This window comes from Cyrtonyx montezumae, unplaced genomic scaffold, assembly GCF_038088225.1.
Source record: "Cyrtonyx montezumae isolate F1298 unplaced genomic scaffold, pur_monq_1.0 scaffold_5, whole genome shotgun sequence".
Classification (NCBI taxonomy): Eukaryota; Metazoa; Chordata; class Aves; order Galliformes; family Odontophoridae; genus Cyrtonyx; species Cyrtonyx montezumae.
The window spans coordinates 14353012-14374467 of NW_027072056.1; the positions used below are offsets into that span (position 1 = coordinate 14353012).

General features: G+C 44.1%; 1 protein-coding gene across 9 annotated transcripts in view; it reads left to right on the forward strand.

Annotated features, from left to right (window-relative positions):
- LRCH3 (leucine rich repeats and calponin homology domain containing 3) overlaps window positions 1-17686 on the forward strand; it is a 47195-nt gene extending 29509 nt beyond the window's left edge. For 2 of the 9 annotated variants that reach the window (XM_065748003.1, XM_065748005.1), the window contains exons 11-20: window positions 141-192; window positions 340-480; window positions 1096-1143; window positions 2237-2290; window positions 7082-7130; window positions 7595-7708; window positions 8297-8415; window positions 9804-9941; window positions 11803-11880; window positions 17325-17686. In XM_065748003.1, coding sequence (XP_065604075.1) covers window positions 141-192; window positions 340-480; window positions 1096-1143; window positions 2237-2290; window positions 7082-7130; window positions 7595-7708; window positions 8297-8415; window positions 9804-9941; window positions 11803-11880; window positions 17325-17453 — 922 coding nt within the window. In that variant the 3' untranslated portion in view covers window positions 17454-17686. Of the gene's footprint in view, window positions 1-140; window positions 193-339; window positions 481-1095; window positions 1144-2236; window positions 2291-5136; window positions 5218-6125; window positions 6198-7081; window positions 7131-7594; window positions 7709-8296; window positions 8416-9803; window positions 9942-11802; window positions 11881-14091; window positions 14580-17324 lie in introns of those variants that run through there. The other 7 variants (XM_065748008.1, XM_065748009.1, XM_065748010.1 and 4 more) reach the window with 7 other exon arrangements.
- Window positions 17687-21456: the final 3770 nt, after the last annotated feature.

Genomic DNA, 21456 nt, shown 5'->3' on the forward strand with positions numbered 1-21456 from the left:
TACTGCAGCTGTTTAACATCTTAGTAAGGAGTTAGTCTTACAGAGTTAATAAGATACTTGTGCATCACTGACAACTCATATATGATTTTATTATTTTAATTTGAGATTAAAAGTATACTTTCTCTTTTTCCATTTGGCAGACCCCCGGCTGATTCACCTTACTTTCTCTCTCTGTCAAGTCACCAGAGCCAGGTAACGCATCCAGCTTTTCCATCTTACTCTTTTGGCTAAGTCTGATCCAGAACCAAACTTCACCTAGCCATAAGACACAGACTGGTGCTCATCTGCCTTACCCACTGTAGCTCTGTCTGAACAGCACAGTGCACTGTTTTGTTCCAGGTGCCCAGTACAGATCCGGATCTGCACCGCAGGCACATCGAGCGTACCCGTCGGGAGGCACAGCTGGCAGCACTGCAGTACGAGGAGGAAAGGATGAGAACAAAGCAGATCCAGAGAGAAGCTGTTCTCGACTTTGTTAAGGTGCCTTCCTTTAGTCCCGAGTTGATTCCAAACCTGTGTCTTTTCTGCTCCTAATGAAAATGAATTGCCATGGTCATTAATGCTTGCATGCTGCACTCATGGGCACACATGGTATTTTATAAAGCAAATGAAGAAACAGCTAGGGCTTCAGCTGCCTGTGCACCAGGCTTTCCACTAACACGACTAGATGTGTTTCTTAATATTTTTAATTATTAAAGAAAATCAGCTCAGTCTTCCAGTTAAAAACAAAATGCATCTTCATTGAGAGCCTTCTTTTCTTTTTTTTCTTCTCATGCCTTTGTTATTCATGAGAACTTTGTTCTCAGCAATTGAATTCCTCCCTTGGGTTATATTTTGGGTCTCTTACGCCTCTTCAAGATGCAAAAGCAATTTGGGGTTTTTGTTTTCATACAGTATAAAGGCTGATTTTTGACTAATAATATTAGTGAAGTTTCAGCTCTGTGGAAACTTGAAATCAGCCTGCTGCATGTTTTATTTAAAAATAGGACTATTTCTGTTTTAAAGTACTTCTAAATTATACTGTATAATTCAGAGCTTTTGTTTCTCTCTCATTGTTTTAAATTGGTCTTTTGTTTTTTTTCTTTTTCTCTATAGCAAAAAGCATCCTTAAGTCCTCAGAAGCAAAGTCCTCTGGATAGTGAGGTAAGACTCCAGTGAGAGCATTACTTTTCTCCTGGGGAAAAAAAGCTATCTCAGAAATCAGAGGTTTTCCTGATTGTGGGGAACCCTTCAGGACTGGGTTATAGCTCAGTATATTCACATTTGATAAGCCCTTGCTTGGCACCCCAGGCACACACCTCCCCTTACAGATGAGTTTAATATTTCCTTCTGTTTGTGTAGATTGTGTGTCTGAGTGTTTTGTTTTCTTGTATGTTTTCTATGTTCTGTACAGAAAATAGATTTCACGTTCCCTTTCAAGATGCTGCTTGGAAGCAATACAGTTCACTTTCAAATGGGAGTGTTCAAGCAGGTTTTTGTGGTGCACTCGTTTCTCATCCGTCCATCAGTTTCCTCCCATTTGCCTGTTGTATTGCCTGTTAGCCCAGAAAGATCAGCTGTTTTTATTTTGAGGTCTGTCTGCTTATTCAAGACAAAAGAAAAGAACTTTCTTTTAATACCATTTCATAGTCAAAGGCAATAAAAAGGGGACAAAAAATCACACAGAGCTCGGTGTTTTAAAATATACAGACCTGAGCCAGTGACATCTGCTCACTGTGTGCATCATGTTTCAGAGTAATAAATACTCTTCCACCACTTGCCATCCCCTCTGACATGGGGGAAATTAATTCACACGGCAGTGTTAATCAGATCAAAACCTTTAATAGCATAATGCAAGTAATTATCTCTTTAGAAGCATTTTTCATCTTATTTTTTTTCTTTGGAAATCACCAAAATGTGGGATGTCTGAAAAAGTTTTTGCTCTTTTTCCTTTTTAATGTTCTTTTGTTCTGAATTTACTCTTTTAAAGGGTCCTTTGTTCTCCCACAGTCAAAACTGTGCATGCATGGTTGACTGTATGTGCTTGAGACAGCACAGAGAGCAGAATAATTGATTCCTGATATGAATATCCTGTAATTCATGGGCCATGTGGCTGTTTATTCCTATGCTTTTTGAGTACTGTGTGGAACTGTAGAGACGATGCCTCACAAGCAGCACGTGTTCCAGAATGTCTGTCTGTTCACTGCTGTGTCATTCTGTTTGTTTCTGACATTGCTCCATCTCTCCCACCTCCCAGTGTCCCTTTCCATCCAGAAGGTCTCAGCATACTGATGATAGTGCCTTGTTAGTGGTAAGATCCTGCACGCAACAGCCTTTTTCTGTGGCAGATCCTAGAGCATCAAAATAACGTGTTATGGTCGATCACATTAGACCAACTCTTTCCGATCTAATCTAAATAGCATAAAACATGAGCTCTTCTTTGAGAAGGACTTCATTTGAGTGTGTTGATATTTTACTGTCAGCCATTTCTTAATAGTACAGTTTTCCTGCCAAATAATTAAAGCTCAGCACTTACTGAGAGCATAAGGAAATTACTGCTAATGAAGAGCAACTCAAAACTGATCTCCGGTAGTTACAGTTTGATTCTTCCTCTGTTCAGTTTGCTCCCTAATTGGTGAGCTCTTCATGTCAAATGGGCAACTCAGTGCTTAGGATACAGCCTCCTGCTTGAGCTTTGCAGCATGCTTTGGTGTCCTGGGAACCGTAGCACAGCAAAGGGAAATACTGCTGTGTGCAGAAATGCTCAAAGCCTGAAATATTCCTCATACTCTGCTGCGGTTTATCGATGAAGATGTCTTAATTACCTATTTTGAACACCAGCAAAAGTAAAAAAAACCTTCGTATCTACGTCATGTTTTATGCTATTTCTTCTTTTATGGCATTTTAGTGACGTAGCATAATTAAAGAATATAATTAATGCCACAATCCTTGTCTGTAGAAGGGAGATACACTTGATTTGCCTGCTGTTGCATGACTGCATGCCTGGGATTTATGTTCTTAACTCATGTGCATCCCCATTACCTGCCTACATTTCCTATGGGCAGTGCTCTCAGAATACATCTCTTTCAAAACGTGTTGGTCAGAATGTTTACTGTGTCTTCATTCAAACGTGTTGGTGTTGTGCTGTCACATGCTGAGCACTGTGAGGGGGCAGAAGAAGGCTCGCTATGAAAGGAATGTGTTGTGGTGGTTGTGACCATGCATGCATGTCTATGCAGATGAGCTGACTGTGATCTCTGTAGAAAAGCACATTGTGTGGGCTGTAAGAGCCAGGAGAGCAAACAGTGGGTTTTGTGAAGTGCTGATATACTGTTGACAGTGAATTCTTCTTTAGAGTGTGTTTCAAAGATGATCCATTTTAAGGACACTTTTTATTTGTTAGTGTCATCCCGTGGTTTTTACTGTAAATTGATGTACTGGATTTTAGATTGCACACTTGGAGCTGTTAGCAGTCAGTTTGCTGGACTTCCATCCACAGTGCTTTCTTTTGTTTCTCTTTATCAGGTTAAATCTTTGCACTAAAAAGGGGTTGGGGGGAAGAAGTGGCCAGGCTGGCAGGGAAAGTTTGGACTCCGTTTGATAACAATCATTTCTGTATTAAATTTTCTTGTGATTTCTTGCTCTTTTTCAGCAGCACTAAGTCCTGCATCCTGCCCATCGTGCTTTCAGTGTATGAAACGCTGGTTTTCTGAACTACTGAAGTGTGATCTGCAGATGTGTGCTGCAGTGGAAATGCATACTGTGTCTAATGATGACAGATGCCAGGACAGCTGCATGTAGTGGTTACTGTAACTGGGACGTGCAGCTCTGGCTATAGCTCACAGCTCTGCAGTGTTTTGTTTTTTTTCACTGATGTATTTTGTGTGGCAAAAACTTGTCTAACAACAAGGAGTCGATCACTAGTTTGCTTAAAAAACAGAAGTCTGTTGTAAGAGTTGAAATTACTTTTACCTTTTTTAATTCTGTTGCATTTCCTTGGACGTTTCCTCTGTTCTTAGGGGTTTGGCATTGAGCTAGCTCCAAGTTCTGAGGGCGTTCTTTTCCTTCAGTGAAGCACAGGGGCATTCATATTAAAACACCATTTGCTAATGACAGTTCAGTACACTTTTTCTATTTACGTGGTTTCTTCTTTATCATTTTCTTTGCCTAAACACTGCACACAAATGCAGCTGTATACTGGCTATTGGATTTTCCACTAATTGTTCCAGGTTCAAGGTGTGGGAGTAACACTTCGTGGCAAAAGAGGAAAAGGGCACACAAAGATATTATAAAAGATCTGTTCAACGTTTCCATCCTTATGCCAGAGCTCTATAAACTGAGCAACCAGTTGCTTTTATTTTGCTCCTACTGATGCATTCAGCTCAAAGTAATGAAAATCATTAAAAAAATGCCACAGAAAGTTAATGGTTACTTAGAATGCAATCTCCTTCATTTGGCTTCTTCCTTCTTCAAGAGGCGTTGTTACCTCTTGAACAGAAAAATTCCTAGAAGACAAATTTAAGTTGTGGTTTTCCTTTTTAAATCTCATTTGCTTTTCTTTTGGTCCCCTTGTGTGTTGCCATTTATCACGTATTGAAGTGTGTTTGTGTTGCACACGTTGCTCTGATCGCTTCTTTCCAGTGGGCATCAGGCAGCTGCTGTGACTCTTCATGTAACACTCATGTCGCCAGGCTGCCTTCGGTGTGGTCTGGGACCATCACCACAGTTAACACATGGGATCTGTGAAACATTTTAAGTTAAGGCTTTCGGGCACCAGTGTGCTACAATTAATAACAGCATGAGTAAAGTAAACATGATGTGATTGATGCAACTTGTGCCCTCTCAGACAGTTGGCATTCCTTTGTATGCTCAGACAACTGACAATCAAATTGATGTGAAATAGCCATATTTTTAGTTAGTAAAAGAGACATAGTTGGGCTGTGTTTTGGCATTCCCTGTATCTAAAGTTGTTTCTGGCTGGGGAGATTTCTCTAACTTCAGTGCTAGACGTAGAAATGAAGAGCAGCGCGTGCAGTAGTGTGCAAGTCTGAATTGCAGCACCCTGATTCTCCTTGTATCACAGCTACCTTCTCTTCCAGTTCTTTGCCTCACTTCTTCCTCTCTTCCTTCCCTTTCTTTCCTCGCTGTCCCTGACAGAATGGCTTTGAGCCTCTCTCTGTATTTGAGATTGACAATAACACCAATACCATTAAGAGAAGGCCAGGGACTCGCAAACAGGTGAAGAGCATGCGCTGTGTTGCTGTTGTGCTTCTCTTACCCTGTGTGTGCTGTGTTCCCCCCTCTTTGCCCACTGCTGGGTTTGTGGATTGTGACTGCTGCTCGTTAGTCTGTGTCAAGGTTGTCTTGCTCTTTTTGTACAGGAATGAAGTTGTATTAAAATTGCAGACCACCACTGCTTGTTTTTCTTCGCTATACTAGCTGATGTTGTTTGCTGAAACAATATCTTGAAACTTGTAAAGCAAACAACAAAAGCAAAAAAGGTTAGCTCTGCACTGCTGCAAAGAGGAGGCTGTTCCGAGGATCAGCTGCTACCTCTGCATGGGGCATGGAGGTGTTTGTGTAAGGCTTGCCCTGTGTGTAACATCTCCTCTGGGTGTAATTCACACAGATCAGCTTTAGATATTGCTGGCAGAACAGATGTGTGTTCTTTAGCCCATTCAATCTGAGTATCTTTGATTTTACTAAGTTGCTAAGTTAACTTACTACAAATGCTTATCATACTTGAGACACTAAAAAGGAAAGCATTTATTTAGAGTAGTGGCTCTGGAGGAACTGTTACAGGGCACGTTATCCTTTTGGAATGAGAGTCTGATGTTACTTGAGATGTTTCTTTAGGAAGTTCTTAACCTGTTTGTTGTTCAGTTTTGCTCCTGATTTCACTCTGTTGTGCATGGAAAGGAAAATTTCACTTCCCAAGCTTATTAGCCAGAAAGTTCAGGAGAGTAGGAAAGCTCTAACCACAGTTTGAAGAGTAAATGTCTGTTGTGCCTGTCTTTTGCATCTTAAGTGTTGGATAACATAACCGTGGGCACCTCCTCCTTTCTAACTTGGCTGCTCAGTCCCACCTGTGCACGTGCCCTGCCAGCTGCTTGCTAACACTGCTGCTGCCTTCTTTCTGTACTCAGTCGCGCTCAGGGTTGAATCAAGAAAGCTGTGCTGCTGCCCTGCCTAATGCCTCTGCTTTCAGTGCTGTCAAGGTATCTCTTGCTATTATCATTCACCAATAAAACCAACAAAAACCTTGGATCCACACATGTGTTTTAACAGGTGTGGGTATGTCAGCTTCCAGTCAAAAGTTCAGGTAGGGCATGATTCGGATTTTCCTGATTAAATTGTAGTAGATATTACCTCATCTTAGCTTTAGGCTGTGTCTGGGCTAGAAAGCATGGTAACCCGTGTGCTCCGAGGGGCTCCTCGTTGCCTTTGATGTTGCTTTCTATTTACAAGATGATTTTCTCTTAGCAAAGTTGAGTTTATGATAAAGTACTTCTGTTATATTCTTTACTGGCTTGTTTTTCCAGTGAGTATAGGTATCCTATACTTTTGTGGCAACTGCTATTCTGAGTGCATTCATCACAAGAAGTTGGTCTGTGTTAAGCACTATAGTAAAACTGCACTGTATTTCACTCAGGAAAGTGATATTCAGTGAACAGGACTTTTTCAATTTCAAGGTGTCAGAGGGGCTGTGCATTCCTATCCGTGTTGCTGTGGTGCAAGTTCTGCATGTTTTTTAATCAGCTGTTTTTGCTGTGTCCCCTCTGCAAAGAATACTCAACGTCTTGGTGAGAAGGAAGAGTGAACAAAGGCAGCATGGCACTGTCAGTGCTGCTTCATCACTTCTTCCTCAGCAATGAGTAGTTGTGGAGTTGTGGCATTTCTGCAAAACAGAAAGCAAGTTCGGCTGCTTTCTGTAGAGATGAGACTTGGGGAGCAACATGTTATGTTTTGCACACCTGGCTTTTCCTTCTGAAATGTGCTTAGATGGATGGTGCCTTTTATCCAACTCAGCAAATAATAAAAATGTACTCAGAGCTTTTTCCAGATTAGGACCGTTTATACTCTTCTACTTTTTTGTCTACAGAGTGATGACAGATCCACCATCTCTCCTGGCTCACCTACCACTCAGACAGGTAACAGGGAAAGGAGACAAGGGTTCTGAAAAAATAAAGTATCTGCCTGCACATCTGTGCTTTGAGGAGAAGGGAGCACCGATCTCATCTCCAAATGTGGCACTGCTGTGCTCGAGTGCTTTCCTGGTTATTTGGGTTTCCTTGAAAACACAAGAGGGGAGAGGCAGCAGGGCTGCGGAGTGTCCTCAGGGAGAGCGGAGGCTTTGGCCCACACATCCATTCAGCAACAGTCAGAACAGTTGTTGGAGGTGGTATGTGGAATGTGCTTTGCATGGCAAGTGCCCTTGAAAGTGCCTTTTCCTGCCCTGTGCTTTTATCATGCATGCATGTAATTTAGTTTGTCATTATATTACATTTGATTTTGTTCGTTTTAATTACCACATTGCTGAACCCATTTCCTATTTAAACTCTAACAGTTTCCTTCTTCCTCGTTTCCTTTCCTGTGCCTTCCTGCATTTGTTTAGTCCACCTTTCCCCTCCACATCCTGGTCATGCAGCCCTGCCTTCCTATAGAAACCCTTCCCAGCGACCCGAGAGTTTCCTTTTCCGAGCAGCTGTCAGGGATGAAGCAAACAAAGGTAGGTTATGTAACTCAGAAATTAGCTTGTATTAACACCTGCATTCCTAGGTTTTGCACTGTTCTGTTACTTCAGGTCGTTACCATCAAACTAACTTTGGGGTTCCATTGGTAAACACGTGGCATCATAAATACCTTGTGAACCACTGTGGTATTTGTGAAAATGTGGGAAAGTGTTCTTCCTGGTCCTTGTCCTCGAGCCTAAAAAGATAGCAAGGAAATGCCACACAAGCCTTTGACAGTTTATAAAAGCATCTTGGTGGATTTTGCACTATACATAGCAGCATATGACAGAATTGCAAAGTCTGTAGAAAGGCTGAACTCCTTATACTTCATCTGTTCTTGTGAATGATTAATTGCCAACAGAAACAACAAAATCTAAATGGAAAAGAAGATGTGTTAGGAAACAGCTCATTTGGGTGAGCAGGTCGTTAGTTTGATGGGTTAATAGGCTTATTCAAGAAGCAGATTTGAGAAAAGCAATGCCCTGTGCCTGTTCTGGAACACTGTACATGTGTAATGCAGCAGCCTAGGGCAGTCAGCCCAACCATACTTACTGATTTCTCTTTCCTTCGTGCTGTTTTTTTAGTGGTTGCATCATCCTCTACCCGTGCCTTGTCTCCTGCTGATGACTCTGCAGACACTCGAGTTAGGCAGCACTCCAAGCAGCGTGAGGAGGAGCTGGAGCTGATAGAGCAGCTACGCAAGGTGAGTGCTGACAAAAGCTGGCGTGAAGCTCTCAGTAAATGTGCTGTGTGCCATCACGTTGAAGCTGCCCTTGTGGTTTGGATGGATTTTGCTGAACCAATTATGATGAGGAGTCAACTGGAATTAAATGGCACTGTGCAGTCTGAGTGTTGCTTTCAGATGGATGCAGTGGTGGTTACTTCTTTATTGTGGATAAGGTTTGTTTCAACTGCTGTGAAATACGCGGCCCTAACTCCTGCTTCTGACTGTGCGGTGATCTTTGCTTTTAAAATGAATGCGTGCTTTCCTCCTTATTACCCTTCATACGTGCAGGGAGCTCCCTGGGAAGCTCCCTCAGTGTCCCCCTTTTAATCTCTTTGTAAAAATTCACCTTTGCTATGAAGCCCATGGACAATCAAGTGGCACGCAGAGGCAGTGCTTTCCTTGTGTACCTTGTGACTCTCACTTTATCCTTAGTTAGTTGTAGAATATCTGTGGCCAAAGTATATATTCAGGCTTCTTGTTTGTTGAGGGCCAGTAGGCCCTGGTTTGTGCCCATGACAATGGCAAATATTGAATAAGGCACAGGGCATTATGCTGTCTGTGAAGGGATTCCTTGAAGTGCTGTAATGCTTTGAGCCTTCTTGGTAAATAAGAATTCCTCTTTCTTAAAGCTGATTCTGAAAGCCATAAGCATCCCAGAGGGACAGAGGGTTCTTTCTCTGCAAATTTTAAGAGCCAGGACAACCTGCTTTCTCTAAAAGGAGAAAGCTCTCTTAAGTAAAATGAAACAAAACTCAGTGTTTGTAGAGCCTTTCATCTCTTATCTCAGAATGCTTTACATGCACAGTCTCTCTTGTTCTGCTTCCTATGTAAGCTTAAATCTTTTTTTATGTACTTAAAATTTTAGATAGAACATAACAACTTGGTGAAATTTGCACAGCATTTGAAGTAGAATCTGATTTGAATTTGTGTTCATCTCTTAAGCACATGTTAACTACATCATTTTTTAAAACGACACTAAGTAAAAGTCTGTTTCTCTTTACTGAGACTCTCGTAAGCTGTATTGTCCTCCAGCTGACAACTACTTTCACTTCCCCTTGCAGAGCCACTTGCTGAGAGTGTGAAGGATTCTGTACTGTTCTTAGACCCTGATTCCTGTTATTTTTGAAGAATGATTGTATTAGTCCCCCCATGCTGTGCACAGAAAACTTTGTAACTGAACTCGAGTGCTCCCAGATTGTGTTCAGCTCTGGCCCAGCACAGTTCAGAACCTGTACTCCAGACTGTCCGGAGTGTGATCAGAGAGTTGGAATGCAAATGCTTCTGCTCTTACAAAATGCTCTGCAGAATGAAACAGTGCGAGGAAAGCAGCACTCACTTCTTGTGTCCATGTTCATTTTCCACAGAATATTGAGTCACGGTTGAAGGTGTCGTTGCCCAGTGATCTCGGAGCAGCCCTCACCGACGGCGTCGTGCTGTGCCACCTGGCTAACCACGTGCGTCCTCGCTCTGTTCCCAGCATCCACGTCCCCTCCCCTGCTGTTGTAAGTATGTAACGATGACATCTCTACATTATTTGGGATCCCACTGCACAGAGCAGCAAGAGCAAGCAGAGAAGCCAAATTGATTTCCGTGTCCATATCACAGCACTACACGTTTCTGCACTCAGGAATTCCAGCAGAGCACACTTGAGCTGTGTTTGTGTGTGCTTGGAGAGCACCATCTCCTGGAACAAAATAAATCCAGTCATACCTTTGTGATAACAGGGGGGGAAAAAAAAGTTTGTTTTATCTGGGGGCTGTTCAGAGCAAGGAAAGAAGTGCACAGAGAAGTTTGACAAGTGAGGAACTTGTTTCTCTTACCTAACTGCTGTGTTTTTGCGGGGCAGTGAAGGTAATACGTTATTAGGTGCATTATTCTGTATTGTGTATGGAGAGCACTGAAATAAAGCGAGATCAAGAGCTGTGACACAGTGACAAATTGTTTACCTCATCTGTCAACAGCAACAAAACATCTGTGGCAGTCAAAAAGTTCAGCGAAAACGTTTAGGACCAGCTGCTTGAAAGTACAGCAGAGAGACAAACTGCTTGTTGTGCACCTTCATGTTATCTTACAAGTATATAAATAGGGGGAAAAAGTCTTTTCCTGCAGGAAGAATTCGAAACAAGCTTGTTGTTTGCTGCTCCTTATTCTGGAGTCAGACCTTGCGTTGGTTGGAATTTGCACTGGCACTTGCAGGGCTGCACACTGTATCATTGTGGTTCCTCCTGCTCCGAGCTCTGTGAACAAGGAGATGTCTTCATTATTTTGGGAACAGTTGAGCAGGACACGCCAGCGTTTCAGGCAGATTGTGGAATCGTTGAGAGAAATGCAGACAGCTGCTATTCACAAGACTTGTGTCGTCAGGAATATCTTCTCAATGGCCTGGTTTTATGTGCTGCTGAATATTCTGTGTTACAAGTTAAATCGTGGCTTTGTCATAAATCTCAGGGAAGAGGCAGCCAGTAGCTGGACGGCTCCAGCAGCAGAAGAGGCATCGTGTCTTTCCTCAGACACAATGTGATCTTTGTGCTCCCTTCGTCCTGCAGGAGAAAGAAGTCAGCAGTAGCCTTTAACCTGCTTACTTAGTGGGGGAATGTGGCAGACTGAGGGTGCAGAGGAAGAGCCCCACCAGTCTGCTCTTCTCCCCTCTGCAGGAAAAACATTGAACTCGCAGAGGCTGCTGCTGCACAGACTGTGGGCAGCTTGTACGAAGGGACAGGAAGCTTGTGTCTCTTTAATCAGAAAAGAATAAGCTTCAGGAATAGAAACAAGACAGAGCCTGTGCAGTGCTGTGTCTGTGTAGAGGTGAGAAAGCCAACTGCGCAGAAAAAGTCTTAACTTGAAGAGTGCCAGTGAATTCATCTGCAAGAAGCTTGTATGCAGCAAGTCTCAGTTCCAGTTTCATTCCGTGATCTTCTGGTTTCATCTAGCCTTCATTTTTTATCTCTTTCTTAATGAAACAAGATTTTAAGTATTATTTAATGTAGTGATCCAGAACGGACTCCAGATCGCTTCATATCATTAAATAGCACTGAAATCACAGCACAGGTGCTGTGTATGTATGCTTCATTCAAAATGTGTTTTTAAATGATCACATTGCAGTCACTGGAACTGTCAGCCTGTGTTATCTAACACTTCGTATACCAATACAGCACAGGTCACAGTTGTCCCCTTAAAAATCACCCAGCACTCACAAAGTAGCTTTTCAGTAAGCTTGAAACTTTGTAAAGCAAACTGCAGCAGAGCCTGGTTTGAATTATCCACTCATTGCGGTGTGGGTTTTCTTGGCAAAGAGATTTATTGAGAGTTTGATTAAAATTAAAATCCTTCCAATTAAGAACCCTGTGCCTGCTTCTTTTGCAGCCCAAACTTACAATGGCGAAATGCAGACGGAATGTGGAGAACTTCTTGGAAGCTTGCCGAAGGATCGGAGTGCCCCAGGTACACTGTTGTGCTGCAGGTGTGGTTTTGTAGATGGTCAGGAGGAAAAAAAACAAAAGGAAACCAAGCCATTCCTTGAAACGTTTGATGAAAATCAGGTGCTGAACAGTTTAGAAGGCTCACGTGTGAGGTACGCCTCACTGCGTAGGTAAGACTTCCACAGGAAAAGGAAATTGGGCGTAGGTTATCTGTCAGAGGTCTGATTCGCTGACTGCTGTGCCTTAAGCTCCTAACAGCTGGGTGCAGCTTGAGCCTGTCTTTAGAACTGCAAGGTACATGACAGAGACAGTTCAGTTTTCTCAGTATTAGATAATTTGGCAGCTTAAAAGTGGGATAAAATCGGGATGATGTTTTGCATGTGTAACTAATTCCAAAGCATTTGATGTTCCTTCAGAATAATCCTCTTGTGTGAACATCTGTGCTGTGTTGCCAAGAAGTCTCACTATTATTGGCCCTTCTCTGACCATAGCTGCCTTTGCATAGCCCCTCATTCTTGCTGTTATGTGCCAGTGGTAGAACTCTAACCTCTGGTTTTCTTTCTCCCTTCTGAAATGAGTCCTGTTACCGTGTTTCTATGCTGTCGTGTCCTTTCCGCTTTGACTTACTCAGCAGCTGCCTCAGTACAAATGGTCTGGATATTTTGCATTTTTCTTTATTTTTCTTCTACTGCATCAATTTGATTGGTTTCTCACACAGAGAAGTACTGATGTTTCTGTGTAGGTGCTGTTTTCCTTTTTATGTATTGTGAAAGGGAGAAGTAGACCCAGTGACTCATTTCCCTGCTCTCCCTAAAAGCAGAGCTCTCCATTCAGTCACACAGTATTTCTGATAGCTCCACACAAAGGCATTTGAGCCATTGGGATTTTAGGATAGCGTATTTATTGAGCTGCCCAGCAGTTTCACATGACTCACTGCTGAATGGCACTGGAATAAGGTAGGAAGGTATAAATGATCGTTAGCGTTTTGAGATCATGAGATATTTTAGTCCCCTCAGAAACGAGCCTGTGACTCCCAGCAGGGACTGTACAGTATAAAATCCTTCTGGGGGGGAAAATGGTTCAGTCCCATTGCAGCCTCCCTATTTACAGCTGCCTTCCACACAGAGATGTAATTTTTATGGGGTTAGAGTACAAAGCTGATCACTGAAATGACACACATTTAAAAACAAAAGGAGAGCAGTGCTGGGGCACAGAGTCTCCTGTAGGCCTGTACTCCATGAACTGCACCTTCTGCCTAGGAGCCTCTTGTTTTTCTCATTTCTCCTGCTTTAATGTGAAAGAGTTCAAGGAGAATGTCTCTGGGGAAACTTACTGAAATATCCCCAGCTGAATTCTGAAGCTGCTCTCACATGTCTACATTACATGTCTACTGAGATGAGAAGGTAAGATATCAGTATGAAAGAACGGTGTGGCAGCCTCGTGTATTTTTGCTGAGAAGATGCCTGCAGCTATTTCTTTTCATTTAAATTCTAATTACAAAAATGAAGGGCTTTCTGGAAGTATGGATCTGTGCAGAAATACCTTCTTAGAGGAATGCTACTTTACATAAAAGGTTACTTCTAGAAAATGCAATTACAGGCATCGTAGTGAAACAGCATTTCCACTGAACGTTGCTGGTCAGTGCTCCTGCATGAAAACAAACCAACAGCTGAGCACGTTGGTGTGTGCATCTAGATTTCATTCATGTACAGCAGGCAAGTGATGCTCAGTGGGGATAGTTAACGGAGCACTGAAACTAATTAGTAATAATTAAACTCTAATTTGTAATAGATATTTCCACAGAATACTGTGTTCAAGTATCAATTGCACAAAAATAGTCCCCTGAGCTGGTTTCATTAATTATGATATGAGACTGAGCATGAGCACTCAGTGCCTAAAGCATCTCAGAAGGCTGCAGTCTGTTTCCCCTGCAGAAATGGCTTTCACTGAGCTGTGTGTGAACTGCTCTGTTTTATCTACTGAGGTGGCTCCATGCGTAAGTTGTGTAGGTTGCAGGCTTCTCTCTGAGCACTGTGTATCTGCACTCTGTGTTCTTTGAAATGGGAGTTGTACAGGTTTCTTTGTGAAAAATAACCGACTGTGTTACACTTCTTGAGCACGTAGGATGTATCTGAAATGTCTGATGCCTGACTGCTTAGTGTATGTTGCTATGGCTAACTGACTGACCTTTTTTTCTGTCTGTTTTCCCTTCCTGCTTACACACTCTGGACAGGACAATCTTTGTTCCCCTTCTGACATTCTTCAGCTAAACCTCAGCGTTAAAAGAACAGTTGAGACTCTTCTTTCCCTGGGAACAGATTCAGAAGAATCCAGTCTTGTCTCCCTTTCTGTTCAGCTCTGGGGCTTCGTGGTGTTTTACTGTACTCTGATGCTAACACTCTGTATGTTCTATCGCTGGGTCTTTTTCTTCTAGCTGAGGGACAGTGCTGCTTCCTCCCTCCATCGCTCCAGTTCTCAGTAAAGGATTTGGGGTTTTGTCAAGACCACGTGTACAAAGTGCTCTTTCTCACTTATGGGGGAAGAAGTAACAGAGGTGACAAATGCAGTGTGTAAACACATCGGTGCATCCACACAACCACCTGTGACATAACTCACGTTTATATGTACTGTGTGACGTTGAGATGGAGTGCCAGGGGAGGAGGTGCTGTCTGTGGGCTGGAGCAGGGGGCTGAGGTTCAGGGACATGTAGGTGTGTGCTGTGGGCTGGCGTAGCACAGGAACGCTGTGTTGTCACTTGGTGCCTCAATTCCCCTGTAAATTGCTTCAGGATTACCTGATGAAGGAGATGTTACACAGCACAAAGCATTCGTTTTCAATGTCAGTGACCTTGATGAGATCTCACAGTCTAAGGAAACATGGTCTTGATAGGTTTTGTCCACAAGATTTGGGGGTTTTTTTTGGACCCAGCTCCTTATCCGTGCTGCTGAGAGGATCTGACTTTCCTGTTTGTGGATTCTCGTGTTTTATGTATGAGTCAGGGTTTTCAAAATAGCTGTCCATGAATCCTGAGCTTTTTGAGCTTCATAACAGATCAAGGAGGAGATTTGCAGAGAAACTGAACTCTCTGAGCAGCTCTGAAAGAAAATATTTCTGGCAGGGAAGGAAAAATCGTTTGGGTTCTCTCAGATGCCATAGGATTGCCAAAGCATTTTGCTGTGCTCTGGATAAAACTTAACAAAGATTTCCTGAGTTGCCCCTTGACTGTGGGAGCCCTGATCCGTGCTTCATCCCTTTTTCTTCCTACCCAGTTATTTTTAGAAACTTTGGTATCATACATTTGCAGAAATACACGACCTGGCTGCGTGCTCAGCTCCCTCCGTGCTGTTACACAAATCTCAGGAAGTCTTCTGCACAGCTCCACAGCTTTTCCCTCCTCTGGAAAAGCATCCCGGTGCTTTAATGTGTTTCTCAGGGACACCTCAGGACTTGAGGGCACTGCCACGTGCAAAAGACCATGTCTCCTCAGAGTGTAGGCTGGTTCAGGGAGCAGTGATCAGAGGTCAGGCACAGGTAAGTGCTGGGTGACAGTCCTGTTCTGAATGTGACTTCAGTACCTGTTTGTCATACCTGAAAATGCAGTAAGTGGCTCGTGGGGCCTGGTTAATGGTGTTAGCACTCCTGCATTAACCTGGCAACAACTGCGAAGCACAATTTAAGATACTCAGGAGTTTGGCTGCAGATGTGGTCACTGGCAGTCAAAATGTGTTACGTGTTCATGGATCACACAAGCTCTTGTAACACAGTGAGTATTTAGCAAAGGAGCAGTGGAGGAGCAGATGCCCTCTTCCCAGACCACACTGTGAGCGGCACAGAACGTTCTGTCCAAGCAAAATATTTCTGAGGAAAGAGGGGACCTTTGGTGAGGAGGTGTTGTTTCTAAATAAGCTATTTTTGCACTGTTTACTGGTGTGAACTAAAATGAACTCAGTTCTTATGTTCCTTATCTTCTTCTTCTAATGAACACTGTGATAAAAGCTGCCAGGGCTCTTACACTAACCGTGCCTTCCCGTTCTTAAGTTCTGCTATCTCTGTGGTATGGATTCTTTCCAAAGCTTTTCCCCTTATCAATTTGCACACCTACAAAAAGGGGGGGGGGGGAAAGGATAATAAACATTTGTTCCAGTTGACAAGTATATTCTCAAAAAGCACACTGTTTCAAAAGAAGTGCTGTGGAGGAGAAGTGCATTGCAGCTGGATGGGCTGGCTCACCACCACACTGCCAGCCTGGGTTGGTCCTCTCCACTCAGAGATTTGGGGGAGGAGCGTTGGCTGCCATTATTGATGCTGAAGGATTTCTTTAGTATGGAGAATCAGTGAAGATGCAAAGAGTGGAGAAATGCAGGGCGCTGCAGAAGTAATTTGTGGACAAAGAATCTCTAGCTTTGTAGGAAGAACACAGCTTGGCTATTTCTCTAAAGATACAGAGGACGGCTGGGCACGCGTGTCCCTGTGTGACTGCTGTGGGCTGAGGGTGTCCCCCCTGTGCCAAGCACTGCTGTAGGATGAGGCTTTGACTCCACCTGAGACTGAGAATAGCACAACTCTTAATAAACACTTTGAAACCTTTCTGCACTTGGTGTACTGCTCTTATTCTTCAGACAATTTTAGAAGCTGCTGTGGGGGTCTCCTTCGGTAGTGACTCAGACGTAACGTAGGAGCGGTATTTGTCTTCAGACATGCTGTTAATTTCTCATTGCCATGAATGGGAGAAATGACATTTCCTACATTTATTACCAAAGGCATTTCAGTCAGAAGCAAGTTTTCTTCCTTTTTTCCATTTCAGAAAACGGATGGTGCTTTCTACTTTTTTGTCCCTCCAAAGGAATTTACATAGCAAAGGCCACATCACCCATACGGGCAGAAGGACTTCAGATGGGCAGTGCCTCGTTGGGAGAAGTGCTTTCAAGCACGGCCTTTCCCCTTAGACTTGTTGCACTGTGTATCCGTGGCATACAGTGCTGTTTTTCTGCTTCCAAGTTGGGATTTGCTTGCATTTGGTACCAAAGCAAAGCTTGCTGCATCCCTGAAAAAGCCAGTTGTGTTTTGGGAAGGAGGCAGTGAGGCAGCACTTTGTGTTGAAGTGGAGCTTTCCTCTCCTTAAGTCAGCCTGAGTTTGACTTCATAAGCGCCTGCCATTTCCACACGGGCAGCAATTAAGCATTCTGCTGTTTCTCAGTTCTCCCACAGTCCTTCACATTCTCACTATTTGTTCTGCGTGACAGCTGCGGGATGAGCGTGGCCATTAGCCCAGGAACGCCTGCTTTGAGGAGACGTAGTCACTGCTCTTATTTACAAGCAGCAGCTTCATGCCATACCTGCGTGTGTGTGTGTGTGTGTGAGAGAGAGAGAGAGAGAGCTGTCTGTTACGTTTCATATTTTGGTTTCCTTTTCAGTTGAGTGTTTTTCATCCATTTTGTTTTTGTCTTTGTTTTGTTCCCCATTCAGGAGCAATTATGTTTGCCTCTCCATATTTTAGAAGAGAAAGGTTTGACACAGGTAGCTGTGACTGTGCAGGCGCTCCTGGAGCTGGCACCCCCAAAGCAGCAGCAGCTTCACCACTTGTCTGCTGTGTAAAGACCTCCAGGACTTGTGGGTTACCTTGGCTAAGCAGAAGGACGTCAAGACTTTACTGCCCGTGCAGTGCATCCAAACACGCAGAGCTCTGTTGTAAGGAAACGAGTTTCCATGATTCCTGACAGGAATGTTTTGCTTCATCTCTCCATTTTTTTTGGAGATCACAACAGATTCCAGTAACGTTTTTATTATTGGGAATTTTGCCCCCTGCTGCAGGGGAGCTGTGGTGGTGAGGAGGGCAGGGAGCTGCGGTGGCAGGCTGTGGGGGCTGGCTGTAGGAACTGACCGTGCAGATGGAAGACATTGGTGTACAGCTTGGAAGGCTGTTCCTACAGAAATTCATTCGTTTAAAAAGAAAAAAGAAAAAAGAGGAAAATAAAAGGATGTTGCTGCAGTGGGCACAGGGGGAATGAAATGTCATTCCTTCTCCACAGGATTCAGAGGGAGGATGTTTCTTGGCCTCCAGAGAGCAACATCCCTTTCCATTTTATAAATATGTATATTAAGCCAAAAAAAAAATTGCAACACAATCTTAACCAGTACAGTGTTTCATATCAGGGTCAGTCCTTGTGCAGCTGTTGCCTGTGTTGGTGTATCCTCATTACTGAAGGTGTGTAGGAAAAAAAACGCCGCGTGCAATCTCCACAAGAAACATCTCAGTGAGAAACAGTGATCCAGAACTGCTTAAATCCCGTGAGTGGCGGTGGCGTTCTTGCTGGGTTTGTGTTCTGTTTGGGTTTCAGCACACCTGTCTGTGGAAAATGGTGCAAGATCAGGGGGTCTCCCACCTCCTCCCACCTCCCCCTCGGGCCATGTGCGGATGCATTTGGTTTCTCAGTGGTTTTGTCACGTGGTTGTCGAGAATCACGTATGCAGTGCAAAGTACGGCCTGCCATGCCACTGTGACCAGGTCATGCGTTTGGGAGGGGCTGGAGCCAGTGCTGCTGAGCTCACTGCTGCTCAGAAACGTAGTGTTTTAGGAACATAACGACTGAATTTCCACAGGTGGGCTGCACAGTGTCAAAGCAGCAGGTGGCTGCTGTGTGTGGGCCTGGCAGGGCTTTAAGCCTTTGATCGTGGGTGTTCCTATAGAGGGATGCACTGGTTTTACCAAACTGCCATTAGTTTCTTCCTTTCTTGAATGAAAAATGGAAATTCAACATACAGGAACAGGAGAGGCAGCAGGAAAGTTTTGAATTACACTTGAAAGTTGGCCTGCAAAGCACAGACGAGCAGCTCTCTGTGCTCTTGTCCCAGCAGCAAGGCCAGGCTCGCTACCAGATCAATTACATTTTTTTTTTCCCCCTAAGGAAGACCTTGCAAAGTGCGGTTCTCCACCCATGCGGTTCTTTTGTGAGGTCTGACCCAGTTCCGTTCACTAACACAGCTTGTGTGGGGTCTGAGCAGTGTCGTGCCTTGGAGGTGTGTCTGAGGCACAATGCATCGAGAGGATTTCAGGGGTCTAAAGGGAGGAAGAGGAGTGGGAAATGGCAAGCTAACAGCTGCTCTTGCTGCAGTGAACCTGCCACGGGGGCACTCACAAAGACAGCTCTTAGCTGCTTTTTCCCCTCTTGATTTGCAGCTTTGTTACTACTGTTTGCTCCATGTGGCGGTGTCAGCACTCCCCATGATTTCTGTCGGATCACTGTTTCACACAACAGTTCCAGTTGCTGCTTATTGGCGCTGGCTGATTGCATTTTAAGTCACAGAGATCACGTGGAAGGTATTTAAAACTGCACAGCTGAAAAGAGAAACCTTTTCATGCTAAGTAGCACGTTGCCCTGAGCTCTGCAAGAAGTGAAAACGCCGATAACTTGCGGCTCGACGCAGGCCTGCTTTCCTCCCAAGCAGGTTTTATGTTTCACAGAATTCCACTTGCAGAGGTTGTTGGGAATTCTTGAAGGGTTACGTAGCATCAGGAACCTCTGCTGCAGTTTGTTGGCCTGGAAGGCTCTGCCACTCGTGGCAAACAGCACAGCATAGCACAGACGTTTCTCGTGTGTTTGTCCCTCGTGCAGTTTGGAAGAGGAGGACACTGAATTCTTATTAGTTTTTGACATTAGGTTGTTTGGGTCGTACAGGAGCGTGTCACTTCTTACTAGCACTCATAGACTGTTCAGGGATTCTTGTTTCAATACAGCTGTTCCTTCACGGAGCTGTGAGGGTGTTGTTTGCTTTACTCCAGCGTCCAGCACTTACAGTGAAACGTAACAGTGTTCAGGTTGGTGGAAGTTTGACATTTCATTAATACGACTTCACAGGAGTTAATGGGTTGGGAGGGGGGCAGTCTGAGCTGCTAGAAATGGCCGTCTGCTGTTGTCTGCTTGGGACAGCCACGGTGCTACCTGCAGTGTGTGGGGGGTAGATGAGTGGCTGTGAGAGGCAGCAGCAGCTCTCTCTGGCACATTCAGGTGTTCGTGGCCGTGGTGGTTTAAGCTGCACAGCCTCGTGTGTTGGTGCTGACAGACGCTGAATGTTGAGCAGATTTGTTCAGGACAAAAATCCAAACGCGAAGTTTCATCGCACGGTTTATTTGAATGTTTTACCAAAAAACAGTTCTGTTCTGCAGACTCAGTGGGATTTTTTTTTAGTGTGTTTATGTGCAAATTTTGTTGTGCCCAGTGAAAAGAATGTTTCGAAGAAGCAGTGTGTAAAGTGCTGTTTTGTGCTAAGAGGCAATTACCTTTCCTTTCTGGGGCATTTGTGTTGGAGGATGAGGGAGGAATCCATCTGAGCACTTCGTGCTTGCTGGTGTTCATCCACCAGCTCCATTGTGTCACTGTCCTTCCCCAAGCGCCGGTGAGCACTGCGCTGCACACCCAAAGCCGAGTGGCAGTGGCACTAAGGAGTCCCTTGAAGCACTGATGTGATTCTTCCCCTTGGGAAGGAGGGGACTTTGGTGGAGTGTCTGAAATAAACCACAGAGAACTTTTCACATCACCGAGAACTCCTCTGCTGTTCTCAGTCGTGACACAGTGGCAAATGGTTCTCTTTATCCCTTTATGACTATAAGTGTTCCTTCAAAAAACTAGAAGAAAAAAAATGTTTTAGGAACAGTGGACTCCTAAGGTGAATTTAGACGTTAAGAAATCCTTTTGTAAAGACATTGTGACGTTTTACAAAGCCATCTAATTTTGTTATTTCTGAAAGCAGTGTAAACGTGTAATTAATAAAGGGTTTTAAGGCTTCATCCCATGCTGTACGTCTGTAAATACATTCCATAATTTCTATGTCTGTTAAATATAAATACGTTTGGATATTGTACACTTTATTTTAAATTGCCTGTATTCTGCCAGTAGTGTGAACTTCTAGCACGTTAATAATATAAAAGGAAACCATGGGTAATTTGAAATAAAGTTTTAAGATTGACATGAACTCTGCAGCCTGCCATTTTTGTTGTGTGAATGGATGTCCCGTGCTCTGTGCCAGGCGTGTGTTCACCTTCTGCCCCATCACCTCATCCTGCCTGGGTTCAGCGTGTGCAACTCGTACCCATGCTGCACACAGGCTGTGTGCACTCAGCTTCTCACTCAGCAGCTTTATGGCCATGGAGCTGCAGTCGGCTCCGAGTCCTGACCGAGCTGTCCCAAGGAGAGCAGTGTCTGAGGCAGCAGATGCAGCGGAGGAGCCCGGAGGAGCCGGATGGATGGCAGAGTGAGCACAGCACAGGCCAGAGTGTGCTGCTCTGTCTGGAGGGGGTGAGCTCGCTGTGGGCTGGGGCAGGTTGAAAAACTGCCTGCCTTATGGACCAGAATCACCGAGCGGCCGGACTTGAGATTTCAGCAGCCCTCAACACTGGGATAGCAGACACGGTTCCACTTTTGCTTTCAACGTGTTTTAGTTATTTTTGAAGAAAAAACATGCCCTCCTTGTTTCATACGGGCATAGAGCTCGCTCATTTTGGAAGCAGGCTGTGCTGTGTCCGTGTGCTTCGGGGGTTTGTTTTCTCTTTGAGACATTAGGTGCTGAAATTGAAGTCTTGAATTGTTCCGTGATTTGCTGC